We start from the raw sequence: 14,890 nt of genomic DNA on the forward strand, positions 1-14,890 counted from the left end.
AAGAATAACATATTTTTCTAGTTTACAATATATATTACAATTTAGAATTTTGATAAAAATTTATTAGAAAATCTATCGTATATAAAAACCTTTATACAAATAAATTTGCGTACAAATTTTTCTACAAAATATTCAATTTTTATATTTGCTCATCTTTTGAAAATTATTATTAATATTATTTTGTATTTTTATAATTAATTATTCTCATTCAATAATTCAATTCAAACATCAAATTCAACATAAATTTTGTTTTTTACAATTCAATTAATTCTCTAACACACACACACACACAAAACATTGAAAACATAAATAATAATAATTTTCATTGAATCATCTCTTAATTAAAAATAATACAGGATAAATAAAAAATAAATAAATAAATGAATCCTATTAATTCGATCGAAACAAGGTATTTAATTACACATATGGACATACGTATTCACGGTGTTTCTATTCTTCAGTATGTGACTTCCACCATTGCTCTAAGGTCGTCGAAACATCCCACCCTGACTCACACACCTACCCTACCCTACCCACCCACCTTACCACCCACCTCTTATGCATGTCTCCGCCTTTAAAATTGGTTCGATGGTGTGGCATGGTGCACACATGTGTGTTCTTCCTATTTGATCATGTTATCCTAATACCGTTGACATCTGCGCGATTTATCTTTCTTCAGCCTTTTAACGATGAATTCAATACATAGGGTGTACACAGAATAAAGATGAAGAGAAACAGGTAAGGGGTGAAAGTAAATATACACTTCACATGGTATGTGTAATAATTTATTTCATATGTGTATAATATGTAATTATATATATATATATATGTATATATATATATATATATATATATATATATATATATATATGGTATATGTATGTTGGTAATATGTATATTCATATGCACTTTACATGGTATGTGTAATTTATTTAATATGTATATAACATATATATGTGTATTGTGTTATACATTCCTTGTTGGTAATATGTACATTCATATATATTTTATATGGTATATGTATTTTATATTATATGTGTTAATATATAAATAAATGTATGTTATACTTCCCGTGTTGGTAATATGTACATTCATATATATTTTATATGGTACATGTATTTTATATTATATGCATTAATATATAAATAAATGTATGTTATACTTCCCGTGTTGGTAATATGTATTATATGTTATACTTTGCGTGTTTGTAGTATGTATATATATAATATTATACTTTACTTATACCATTTCCATGTTTCATGCTATCATCTTCCGGAAGTTGGAAGAAGAGTTTATAAACTGCGAGCTTTGGTTCTATAGTTTCCTGATTACTTGATCATTTCTACCATATATAGACTAAAAAATAATATAAATATATATATATATATATATATATATATATATATATATATATATATATATATATATATATATATATATATGTGGTTTAGGTAAGTGTATTGTATAAGAATGTATTACTGTAATAGCGTTTGGTTTAATAAGAGGAAAGAAATAATGAACTAAAGTGTTATGGATTAAATTGTTACACAATTATCTCAAGTATAATATGTATTTTAATAATTATAAAAATGTATATTTTTTATTTAATAATTATTTAATTATTAATAAAAATTATATTATCAACAGGTGTTATGAAAGAACAGTGTAGATTTAAGTTTCATGTTTCTTTTCACATAATCTTTCTATTATACAGTTTTATCTTTATATTATTTATTTATTTATTTATTAAATATTAGATAGAATTAATATGAACAAATACAGCATATTATTTATAACATTTTACATATAACATTTTAAATAAAACACAGGAGTTTTATGAAAGAACAGTGTAGATTTAGGTTTCATGTTTATTTTTCAAATAATCTTTCTATTACTTTGTATATTATTTATTTGTTAATTAATTAAATATTAGATAGAATTAATATGAACAAATAGAGCATATTATTTATACCATTTTACATATCGTATTTTAAATTTCTATTCAACTGTTAAAACAAATTATTTCATACTTTGAAATATTATATATAAATTGATTTTATTTTATATTTATATAGTATTTTATTAATAATAAAAACATTTTATTGCATTAGGATAAATTCAGTTTAGAATTTAATTTTTTATTACAATAAAAAAATGTTTGCCTTTTTTTTTTTTTTTTTTTTTTTGGAACACATTTCTGTCAGCGTCAAATATGTTCACGAATCTCCAAAGAAGTATTATACTATCCTGATTCCAGTTTGTTTATTTTGTACAGAACAAAAAAACTAAAAAAAAAAAAATAGAAAAAAATACAACAAATTCAAATGACCAATAGACTTACACGCATTGATCTTCAACAAAAGTAAACAATTTTATTTTAATTTATTTTTCAATATTTTCATACGAGAAAACCACATGTATTAATTTCAAGACAAATTATTCAAATTTCTGTGAAAAAAAAAAAAAAGAAATTGCAAAACAAATTGCAAACGAATGATAAACAATTTTTCCTTATTATTTAAACCAATAATTTTTCTAACAAACATTTGTAATGTATTATTTGAAGATCATGCTTGACACTATTCTGGATTCCTGTTTGATTTTCACGTGTAAGAAAAAGAAAGATGGGTGGTAGAAAGAAAAAAAATTGTGAAAGCAGGTTTGTAGTAATCATCCTGAAAACAAAAAAAACAAAAAAGGATTCTTGAGTGTTTGAAAGATTATTATTTGATCGTAAACAGATTTTGCTCGGTACTGATTTAAAGATAAATGCGAGAAACAGGAACCCATGAAAACGTTGAGATGAATCAACGCCGAAATTCTATGGTAAAGGGCTACGAAGAAGGTGGTGTAGCCCTTTTATGGGTGTCCTTGATCTGTTACTCCCTAAAGGGCATACGCCTACGCACTTTTACTAGGAAATCATGAAGAAAGGATTGGTTCCACTGTTGAACCATGCCCTTCAAGATTATTCTTCCTAAGAAACTTTGAATTCACGTTTTAGTTATAAATAATCAATAGAATTAATAGAAATTGTTTATTATTATTATTATTATTATTATTATTATTATTATTATTATATTAATTATTATAGAAAAAAATAATCTATAATAGTTCAAATTAAAAAATAGACAGATTATTTAATTCATACTTTTGTTTATATTATAATAATTTAATGTTATATATGTGAATTTATATTATTATAATATATATATGATAATGTTATATTATAATATTTATTTATATTATTTTTTAATAATTTGCAGTAAATTAATTGTATAAAATTATTATTTAACATATTGGTTTATGCAGATACAAACATACATGCGTAATTTTAAATAATAATTTTCAAATTTTACCAATGTTTCAAATCAAATATATATATATATATATATATATATATATATTATTATTATTATTATTATTATTATTAATATAAATAATATAATTAAATGTAATTAAATATAATAATAAATATATATAATTAAATATCAAATTATTTATTAAAGTATTTATCAAAGTATTTGTTTATTATTTAAATTCAATCAAATTGCATTAACTTATCATTTTATTTTTTGTTATTATTTTCTAACATTATTATTATAAAAAATAATATTATTTCATAATGTAATTCTAACTCTTAATAATTTTTATTAACAAAAGATCCAAAAAGAAATGTTGTCTTCAACAAAAAAAAAAAAAAGAAAAATAAAACCACGTCTCGATAGAACCAGATCGAAGGAGAGATGGTTTGCTTGTTGCATGCAAGGTCAAGTTGTTGCATGGATACGCATGTAAATGAATGGGGACTGGATAGGGCAGTGTAACAGGCTAACAAAGAACGCAAAGAGTCTTTCAAGGGTCTTATAGGCCTTTTAATGCTCTTGAACAAAACAACAACCAACCTCCAGTGGTAGTAATGGTGTGGTAGTGGTGATGGTTACTGTTAAATTAAACTGATCAGAACATTTTTTCTTATTATATTGAATTTATCAAGTCGTATAAATAATGTACACATACTAATAAGTTTTTAATTTAAACTAATACTATGATATTATTTTTTTAAATTACTTTTTATTGCAGATGTTTAATTAATTAATTTAACAATTTATTCTTCCATCTTTTATTTATATATATAATTTTTTTTTCATTGATTAGTTTTATTCACAATTGTTTAGATGATATACGACTGTTCTTATCAAACGTGTTATACCTTGTTTGTTTGTTTGTTTATATTTTTTTTTATATACATATAAAGAAATATATATATACATATATATATGAAGTAGCAAAGAAGAGTTGTCAGAAACTGTCAATCAACATTTTAACGAGTAATCACGATACGACATTGTTACGATACTCTTATCAAGTGTACAGAAATTCAGAGGAGTTGAGAGAATTTGTCCACACCCATTTCAGTTACGAACAATATCCCTGTTGGTAGAATCAGGGTTGGGGGTGCAAAGTATTAGGTTGTTAGGTTAATAGAAGAGGATTATTTTAGATAAGGGTAAAGAGGGTAAAAAGGGGGTTGTTTGGTTGGTTGGTTGGTGTGTTGTTTATTCGCAACATATGGGGATGCTGGTGAGTACTGAAACCGGTGTTCAATGGCACCCCATTGTGTCATTTATCGATTACTGAAGACTAGTTTTTGTTAGGTTTAAAACCTTACCCGCATATCGATCGAATTTCTTTCATCTTTTTTTCTCCAAACTGCCAGCTGATTTTATTTTTTTCTTATATTCGAATAAGGTTTCTTTTTTGATTGTTTTTTTTTTTTTAATGATTTTTTTTATTTTGTTTTGTTTTGGATGTAGGTAGGTTTTATGGATATTTGTAGAAATTATTAAAATTTATAAATATATTAGTATTTAATTAATAAATCATAATTAATAATAAATGCAATTTAATAATATTAAATAATAATTTAAAATTATATATTAATAATATTAATATATTTATTTATAATTGTAATATAAATAATATTAATATATTTAGAAAAATAATAAACAATAAATGCAATTTTGATAATATTAATAATAATAATAATAATAAATAATATTAATAATAAATAATAAATACAATTTTTATAGTATTCTTAAATAAATATTGAAAAAAGTAAAAAAAACAGAAGAAAACCTCAAATGAACCCTGCTGTTAGATCGTTGATTGGTCAAATGAAAAGAACTTAAATTAATTAAACCTACTTATACATTAAATGAATGTAACGATATTAAAAGAAAGGGTCGGCCCTTTTGAACTAATTCATGTCAATACAGTAATATTTGGAAATTCTAGGAAAATATAATTTCATTGAAAATAGTTGAGTCATTTCGAATACTCGGAGTCAGTTTCTTCAGTCTCCTTTACTTATCATTTTTCCTGATATACATATACGATGTATACATACATGTCTCTATAAACATACACTAAAAGAAGAAGAAGAAGAGGAAGAAGAAGGAAGGAAAAAAAATATTCAAGTAAAATAAAAAAGAATAGAAAAAAATTGTGATGATAGTAGTGGGGGTAAAACGAAGGAATAAAGTTCGAAGCCACTGAAATTCTTTCAAGTTATCAGTTTATTACGGTTTCTCGATCAGTCTAGACGTTTGTCGGACTTTAAACCATTCAACATATATACATATACATATACATATATATAAAGAAACAAAAAGAAATTAATTAATTTATTTAATTTATTATTATTTTTTTAGTTTGTGTTTGTAATATTATCCATTTGTTTAGTATAAACGTGCTTGTAACCCGTTATATTTTTTTTTTGTATTTTTGTGTTTCCTTCTTTAAGTTTTTAGTTTATTATTTCGGTTATTTAGTTAATACAATAATAAATAAAAAAAAAAAGAATATTATAACAAAAAAAATAATAGAAAACACGTTCGAATTTTCGTGGGGTATTTTTTTTTCTTTTTTCTTTTAGTTTGATTTCGTGATGGTGAATTAATTTTAAATTTGTTTATCTAGATATTTATATAGATCTGATTGTTCGATAATTTATTTAATATAATTCGAACTCTGTTTGTAACCCATTATATTTTCTTTTTTTTCATTTTGTTTCGTTTTATTTTTCTTTCCTTTTTTGTTTGTGTTTGTTTCTTTTATCAAAACAACATTCATATACGTATTTCATAGAATTTATCTCAATTTACGTCAATAGATTTTTTCAATATAAATCGTTTCTCGACCTTACACTATAGTCAACGCAATAAAACTTAATTATACATATATATTAATAACTATGATTTTAGTATTTGTTCAATAGTGAAAAACACGAGTGATGTAAAGTGACTAAATGTTTGAAACATATTCATGAATTTAATTGATCAATTTATTTCATTAATTTTTATATGTTTTGTTCAGTGTGTATTACATATTTTTTGTGAAGTTTATTAATTTAATATTAAATCAAAATGTTTCTAAACGAAACATTATTAGTATTAACATATACAGCCAATATTATGTCGAGATTACCTACGCAAAATAAATCAACTGCAATTGTTGATTCTAATGATTTTATTAATCAAACAACTACGACACTTTCTCCGGAAGAAAAAGAAAATAAATTTGATTTTGAAGATCGTAAGTAAAGTTTGAGTTTTCCTTTTTTTTACAATTGTTACATACAATAATTAATTAAATATTAATTAAATAAAATACAAATAATTGTCAATGTTTCTCTCGATAAAAAATATTTTCTATTTTATTTCTAAAAAGTTAATGAAATATAAGTCAAAATAATATAGTAAATATTAATATTAATATTATTATAATATAATAATATTATAATATTATAATATTATTATTTTATAAAAATAATATTTCTTGGATGTTAAATTACAAGCAACGTTATATGAAAACGTATATAGAAATAAAATCAAATGAAATAAAAAAATATTTAAATATTTATTAAAATATTTATATTAGGAAAAAATAAAAATTCCATTATCAAAATCAAAATAAATTTAAATTTTATCAAGTGAAATTGTTATCACATATCAAACTGAACCTTGAAATATGTTTTTACTTATGATATACATTTATTTTATAAGATAAAATTGTTAAATATCAATAGAAATATTTCTTCAGTTAGATGTATATTTTATTTAAACTATATAATTATTATTAATTATAGATTTATTATTTATATATACATACATATATATATATATTTAATTCAGTAAGGAATAGACTAAACACGGATAACTGAGTACAAGTTACAGATAAAATGACGTAGATATTGATAAAACTAATGATAACCTTTCTCCTAGGTCAATTACGTTTGTCCGTCTCTTTCAAATCTTAATTTATTATTAATAATAACTAAACGTGTCTCTCTGTTATACCTTGAAATAATTTTTATTTATTTTTTTTTTTTTATATTTATCTGCACACATGTGTTAAAAAGCATAGCGAAAATAAAAACAAATCAGAGATAATACGCGTTTATGTATTATAATATAATCGGTTATCAAAAATAAGCAAATGTAATTTATTATAATATCTTACTACTAATTATAATTATAATCTACAAATTAATTTAATAAACACGTACGTACGTATGTACGTATATGTAATTTATTCGAATCTTATTTTCTTTTTTGTGACCCCCGGTTGAATGATATTCCGTCATACGGTTTGTTTAAGAATTTTGACATCTTACAGGCGTTTCTTTTTTTTTGTTTTTTTTTTGTTATTGTTTTTTATAATAGAAATAAATTTATTTTTCTTTTTTTTTATTTTATTTTTCATCCAAATGATACATGAAAAATTGATACAATTGATTATGGTTTCTTTTTTTTTTTAATTTATTTGAAAATTCGTTTATAAAATATTGTGACAAATAGGAATTAAACAAATAGAACATTAATTTTACTTTTACAGATATTATATTTCAATGATGTTAATTTAATTAATATTTTTGGTATGTTTTATATTATTTAGAATGGTATATGTGGAGGTGTTACAAACCATATGGTTGTTTTTACATTGGTGCACCATGGTCAGGTGAAAATCGTCCAGTTTCGATGTTTCCAATAAGACCAGACAGTATTAATCCACATTATTTACTATACACACGTGACACCATAAATACAGATCTTATGAATCAATCTTATGAATTGAAGATTGATAATTCTGAAACAATCAAGAATGCACCCTTAAAAAATGATAGCAATTTTTATTTTGTAATTCATGGGTTCTTAGACAGCGGTGATAACACCTGGGTAATGGTGAGTTTAATGGTTTCTGGTGAATCAATCATTTCTTTTTTTTTTTTTCAATTATAATTTAATTTATTATTTTGTAGAGGACATTAAAAGAATTATTATTACGAGAAGATTGTAACGTTTTAATAGTAAATTGGATTGGAGGAGCTGGTCCGCCATATGCACAAGCAGTTGCTAATACAAGATTGGTTGGCGCCATGTTGGCTCGTTTAGCAGCACAATTAATAAGTATTGGTAATATTTTACCATCAAAGATGCATATGATTGGTCATAGTCTTGGTGCTCATACAGCTGGTTATGCTGGTTATACATTAAGATCACGTTATCATCATATTTTGGGAAGGATAACTGGTAAGAAAATAAATTGATAAAATGAAACAAAATTTCTATTTTACAACGACTAATACAAAATATAATCTTAATTTCTCTTTTAACAATAATCTATTATTTATTCGTTCATGTATTTCAATTACTTTTTACACATTTTCCAAAAATTACTTTTCATTTTTCTCAATAGATTATGTTCGAATAAAATGTTGCATTTAATTGAATATTAATTGAATATTATTTATAAATTAATAATTGCAATATGAATTTCTAATTAAATTCAATTGGTACACTTTTGATCATCTTTATTTTGTTTCGATACACAAATTTGCCATGTTTGACGTGAAAACTTGTTTCCCACTCTTTTTTCAAAATCAGCGACTTTACTTAAATCCCACCAATCATATTTCATTTACTTATGTATGATTCATTCGTACGTACGTACGTACGTACGTAAGTACGTTCGTTGGCTTATTCGTGCGTAACCCGAATGATCCCGAACCTGTATCCTTCATCTGTTCGTACACACGTGGTTCCACCGACACTCCGGAGACATACGAAGATGGCCGATCGAAACCCAACCGATCAGGGTAACATCTATGATGGAAGAGAAGCTTTTACCACTAACGTTTTATGTTTATTCTTCTTCTTCTTTTTTCTCTATTTACTCTCTCTCTCTCTCTCTCTTTCTTTTCTCAACTACATTTTTAGAATATTGTATAATAAACGATAGAAAGCGCATCTCATTTTTCGAGTTAAAGATCAAACCCCGCGTGATTTGAAAATCATTTAACAAATTTACATACGCGCGAAAATCAATAATAATAATAATAATAATAATAATAATAATAATAATAATAATAATAATAATAATAATAATTAAAAAAACACATTCGATTCCTTTTAACTCTCCAAATTTATTATCTTTCTACATTTGTTACGTAATTTCTTGTAAATTGTTTTAAAATTTTTTTTTATATGCAAATTATTTGCCATTTATATAAATGAACACAAGAGAGATTATTATGTAATATATATTAACAAATCTAGTCGTAAAGAAATTATTATTCATACTTTTTCTTTTCTTGCTTAAGAGAATATTTTTAATTAGAAGAATTAAATAAATAAAATGGAGTTTTTTATAATTTAATATTTATATAACTAAACTTTGATCTATATATCAGATGATGATTATGATGATAATGATGTTTCGTTCTTCGTTCTTTCTTCTCCGAAAAAATGTCCAGGTTCATTGTTACGTAAGCTATCGATCCCATCAGGAACTAACAGGATAGTAGAAAGTATTCGAGATTGATTCGTCCCTTTTTACAAATTTTATTCTCTACTAAAAGGATCATTGAACTCTTTCATTTTTTTTTTTAACACCATCTTTGGTCAGTTATTTTTTTTCATTTTTAAATTATTTTATAAAATGAATTGAATTTATTAATTACAATTATTATATTACAGTTAATAAATAATTAATATATTCGTTATAATTATGTAATGAATTGTTACAAAATATTTTGATATTATTTTTAATAGTAATAATTATAATATTATAATTATTATTGATTTTGATGAAAAATATTTTACGTAAGATCTTTCAATTATGTAATTTGATATATTTTATCGATTTTTTTTTTATGCATCTTTATGGTTTGTTAATTTTGTTTCTGTCTTCCTAGTTTTGCAAAACACACTTTTGAAATTTATTTTACACGTCCAAAAAAAAAAAAAAGAGAAAAAAAAAGAAAACAAATCACATTTCCTTCTTTGCGTAATGTTAGTTGTAATAAAGTATTTTGTAGTCCGAATACGACGAGGTTGCGACAAAAAAATACCTATACACATATACAATACATACATATAGCTAAATTTCTTGTAACACTTAAACGTGATATCATCTTTGTTGTCACTTGAAAAAAAAAAGAGAAAAAAGAAAAAAAGAAAAGAAATTCGCAGGAATAGTTAACCAACTTACAGGTTAATTAATTAACGTGTTATTCTAAGCCAATGCTTTACGAGAGAAAGTTGTGAAAGAGAGGAAGAGAAAAAGAAAAAAGAAAATAAAAAAACCCAATAAAATATGTCCAATTATTAATTAACCCTACTAGAGAAATATTATTTTGCTATAAAACTTACATTTAATATATACAAATAATATTTTTAATTTGATTAAACGAGTTTAATAAAAAAAAAAAAAAAAAAAGACAAACAGAAACAAAATTGTTGAATTTACGTTACTTTTCATAGTTTCTTTTTATGGTATATGTTATATTTCATATGTTATTTTAAAACTTCATAAGTATGATGTTGCTAATATAATAAGTGTTTGTTTGAATGTTTTATTAAAGGCCTCGACCCAGCAGAACCACACTTTAGCAACACTTCACCTATGGTAAGACTCGATCCAACCGACGCAATGTTCGTGACAGCAATTCACACCGATTGTAATCCATTTATCAGTGGTGGCCTTGGTATTACACAACCAGTTGGACATATTGACTTCTATCCAAATGGTGGTCGCAATCAACCTGGTTGCAACGAGGGTGTACTCAATTCTATAACCTTGGAACGTGGTAGTTTCTTTCGTGGTTAGTAATTATATTAATTCATAATCATCGTATCTATGTGCATAGTATGTTCCAATGATCTCATTCACATTTATAATTATTATTATTTATGATCAAGAAATATTTTCATTTGTTAAACAAAATAGTTTGACTATCGTATAATTTATAATTTGTGTTTTATAAATTAATTTATTCAATTATAAATAATTAGTTATATTAAATAATATAATATGATTATTATTATTATTATTATTATTAATTTTTATTACATAATTTATTATATTTTATTATTAATTTATTACGTAAAATGTTATTATATTTTTAATATTAATAATAATTGTATTAAGTGTATAACTTTGCTTCAACCATTTTTTTCTTTCAAACCATTTGTAGAAAAATAAATGAAACAGAGTTGTACACACTTAATAATGTTTTGTTTTGTTTTTTTGTATATAAAGGTATCAAAAGGTTCTTAGGATGTAATCATATTCGTAGTTACGAATATTTCATCGAAAGTATCAACAGTCATTGCCCTTTCATAGCAGCACCCTGTTCGTCATGGGATCATTTTCAAGAGGGTAAATGTTTCGATTGTGTCAATCAATATTGTCCAAGGTTTGGTTTGGATGCACAACCTGGAAATTATCATGCTTCCGTTTACTTCATGACAGGATCAGATAAACCATTTTGTAGTAAGTCTTTTTATTTTTCAATTATTTGTGATATTATATTATATTATATTATTTATAAAACAAAATATATGTTAATATATTTTCAGAGGCACATTATCGAATAACAATAAATATTTCAAAGACAAACGAAAGCATAAGTTATGGCGGAGAAGTAGGTACATTTTCCATCAAAGTGATAAGCGTTAATGGAAAACAAACAGAGAAGATGAAACTCAGTCGAAATTCGAAATATTACGAGCCTGGTAGCGTATACACCGTTGTTTTACCTGGCGAGGTTGTTGGTAAACCGGATGCTGTTGAGATTACGTGGGAATATCAAACTTCAATGTTCAATCCTTTAACTTGGAGATTTCTACATACACCTCGTGCTTATATCGATTCTTTGACGATCGATAGTCTCGAATTTAATAACAGGTATGAATTTTTCTTCTTTTTTTTTTTTTTTTTTTTAAATATTTTCTATTAATTTTACCATCCATAGTTTTTTTTTTTTTTTTTTTATTATGTTTTTGATCAATATAGTTTTTATTATTTGCACATTTTTCAATGAAATTTATTCTAATATTGTACATATAAAATAATTTAAATATAAAAAAAAAGAGAATGTTTAATTATATATAATATTTTTTTGTTTAGTAAGAAAAATGTCAATTTATAAAATAATTATAATTATTTTTTATATATTTTATATATAATATACTTACAATTAATTATTATTAATTAATTGTAATTAATAATATTGTATTATTGTATTGTATTGTATTGTATTGTTAATTGTTGTATTGTTTTTTTTATATATTTTATATATAATACTTACAATTAATTATTATTAATCAATTAGTATTAATTAATTGTAAGTATTTACAATTAATTATATTAATATTTTTTGTTTTATTTATATATTTATTTTTTTAATTTAATTTAATTTTATTTTATTTTATTTACATATTTTTTGGTTATTGTCCCTTTTTTTTCTTTTCGTTTTTGTGTTTTTTAGAATTACAGTTTGTCCGGATGAAACTAAAACGTTATTGGCTAACGAATCGAAACTTTTAACGACAGAAAATTGTGGCAACACCAGTACCAATGCAATTTCTACGTGAACAATTTCTACAAAATTACATATTTAAATTATATATATATAGGTAACTAAAATAAATAAATAAGAAAATTGAATATGAAAGAAAAGTAGAATGAAAATAAGGATTAATATTAACTTTCGCATCATCATCATTTGATTAGAATTCATTTTGTTTTTTTTTCTGTTTTTTTTTTTTTCACCAAAGTTTAATTTATTACACGAATATATTATTATATGCTGTGAAAAAAAAAAAGAAATTGTCATCATTTTATTCAGTTATCATTTCATCATTTTTCTTCTTTTTCCTCATTTATCTTTCAACTTTTATAATTGATATTTGTATGAAGTAACAATTTATGGTTACATTTAAAAAAAATGAAAAATTACATTGATATACTCTGTACAAAATGACATTTTCTATGAAATACATAGTTAAGAAACAAAGATTAGTTTCCTATTTGATGATTGGTTGAACAAAACTCACAAATGCACAAATCCTTTCACTGTTATTATGCACATGTGTATCTTTCACCTTGGCAATCGCTTTCATGCGTGACCGGTAAATCGAAGACTATTAATCCAATCATTTGCGATCATGACTCTCTGCATACTTTTTCTTTTCTCTCCATTTCTGTCTCTCTTTCTCTCTCTCTCTCTCTCTGTCTCTCTTTTTATTTTTCTTACCATTATTATAAATTAAAATAAGAGAAATTTATAAACATTTAATGAAACATTCCTCACTAATGTAAATAATAAAATAAAAAAGTACTGATAAAACAAATTATTTTTACATAATATAATTGAATTATTTCTCAATGATTATTTTTTCTTCTTCTTCTTCTTTTTCTTTTTTTTTTTTTTCAAAACGATTAACACATACTTTGAAAGAGTAAAAACAAATATAAAATTGTTGAGAAACGAAGGACGTTGAAAATTAACACTGGAAATGATTCTAATTTGAAAAGAAATCAAATGATTATACTTCATTATTTTATTATACAATATGATTAATAATTTTACACGTATCATTGCTTATAAGTGACAAGATAAACAAGAAACTAAAAAAAGACAGATCGTTTGAGATGAAAAAAATAAAAAAAATTCATATAAAAAAAAATGTATCAGAAAAAAGGGGGAAAAAAAATATTATGTACATCGATTAAATGAAACCTTGTACTATATAAATAAATTTAAATAATAATAATTGTAATTATTTATATTATATAATTATAAATATAATTTTTATAATATATATATATATATATATTTATATAATAATAAACTTGTTAATAAAGAAATAATAAATAATATTGTACAATACTTAAATAACAAATTTATATTATTACAAAACTTATAATAATATAATATTAATTTTGGATCACATAATTAATAAATAATAATTTATATATAATTTATATCAATACAATGTATAAATGAAATTTTAATTGACAATAAGTGTTATATAAATATAATATAAACAAAATACAAAGAATTAGAAGTTTCATATTGGATTAATTAAGCTGCTGAAGTAAATAGAAATAGATGCTATCTAACAAAACCAAAATTTATATCAATACAATGTATAAATGAAATTTTAATGAACAATAAGTGTTATATAAATATAATATAAACAAAATACAAAGAATTAGAAGTTTCATGTTGGTTTAATTAAGCCAATGAAGTAAATAGAAATAGATGCTATCTAACAAAACCAAAATTTATATCAATACAATTTATAAATGAAATTTTAATGAACAATAAGTGTTATATAAATATAATATAAACAAAATACATGGAATTACAGGCTTCATGTTGGTTTAATTAAGCTGATGAAGTAGATAGAAGTAGGTGCTATCTAACAAAACCAAAATTTATATCAATACAATTTATAAATGAAATTTTAATTGACAATAAGTGTTATATAAATATAATATAAACAAAATACAGAACTACAAGCTTCATGTTAGTTTA

General features: G+C 23.1%; 1 protein-coding gene across 4 annotated transcripts in view; it reads left to right on the forward strand.

Moving 5' to 3' along the window:
• Positions 1–13,778, forward strand: part of LOC107065275 (pancreatic lipase-related protein 2) — a 37,130-nt gene extending 23,352 nt beyond the window's left edge. For 3 of the 4 annotated variants that reach the window (XM_015318804.2, XM_089172868.1, XM_089172869.1), the window contains 6 exons: positions 7,960–8,246; positions 8,324–8,594; positions 10,928–11,167; positions 11,605–11,838; positions 11,925–12,252; positions 12,836–13,778. In XM_015318804.2, the coding sequence (XP_015174290.1) occupies positions 7,968–8,246; positions 8,324–8,594; positions 10,928–11,167; positions 11,605–11,838; positions 11,925–12,252; positions 12,836–12,941 (1,458 nt within the window). In that variant the 5' untranslated portion in view covers positions 7,960–7,967 and the 3' untranslated portion in view covers positions 12,942–13,778. Of the gene's footprint in view, positions 1–5,608; positions 6,598–7,959; positions 8,247–8,323; positions 8,595–10,927; positions 11,168–11,604; positions 11,839–11,924; positions 12,253–12,835 lie in introns of those variants that run through there. The other variant, XM_015318803.2, reaches the window with a different exon arrangement.
• The last annotated feature ends 1,112 nt before the right edge of the window (positions 13,779–14,890 follow it).

Source organism: Polistes dominula, unplaced genomic scaffold, assembly GCF_049000335.1.
Source record: "Polistes dominula isolate Pdom_NZ unplaced genomic scaffold, Pdom_raw_medaka contig_23, whole genome shotgun sequence".
Lineage (NCBI taxonomy): Eukaryota > Metazoa > Arthropoda > Insecta > Hymenoptera > Vespidae > Polistes > Polistes dominula.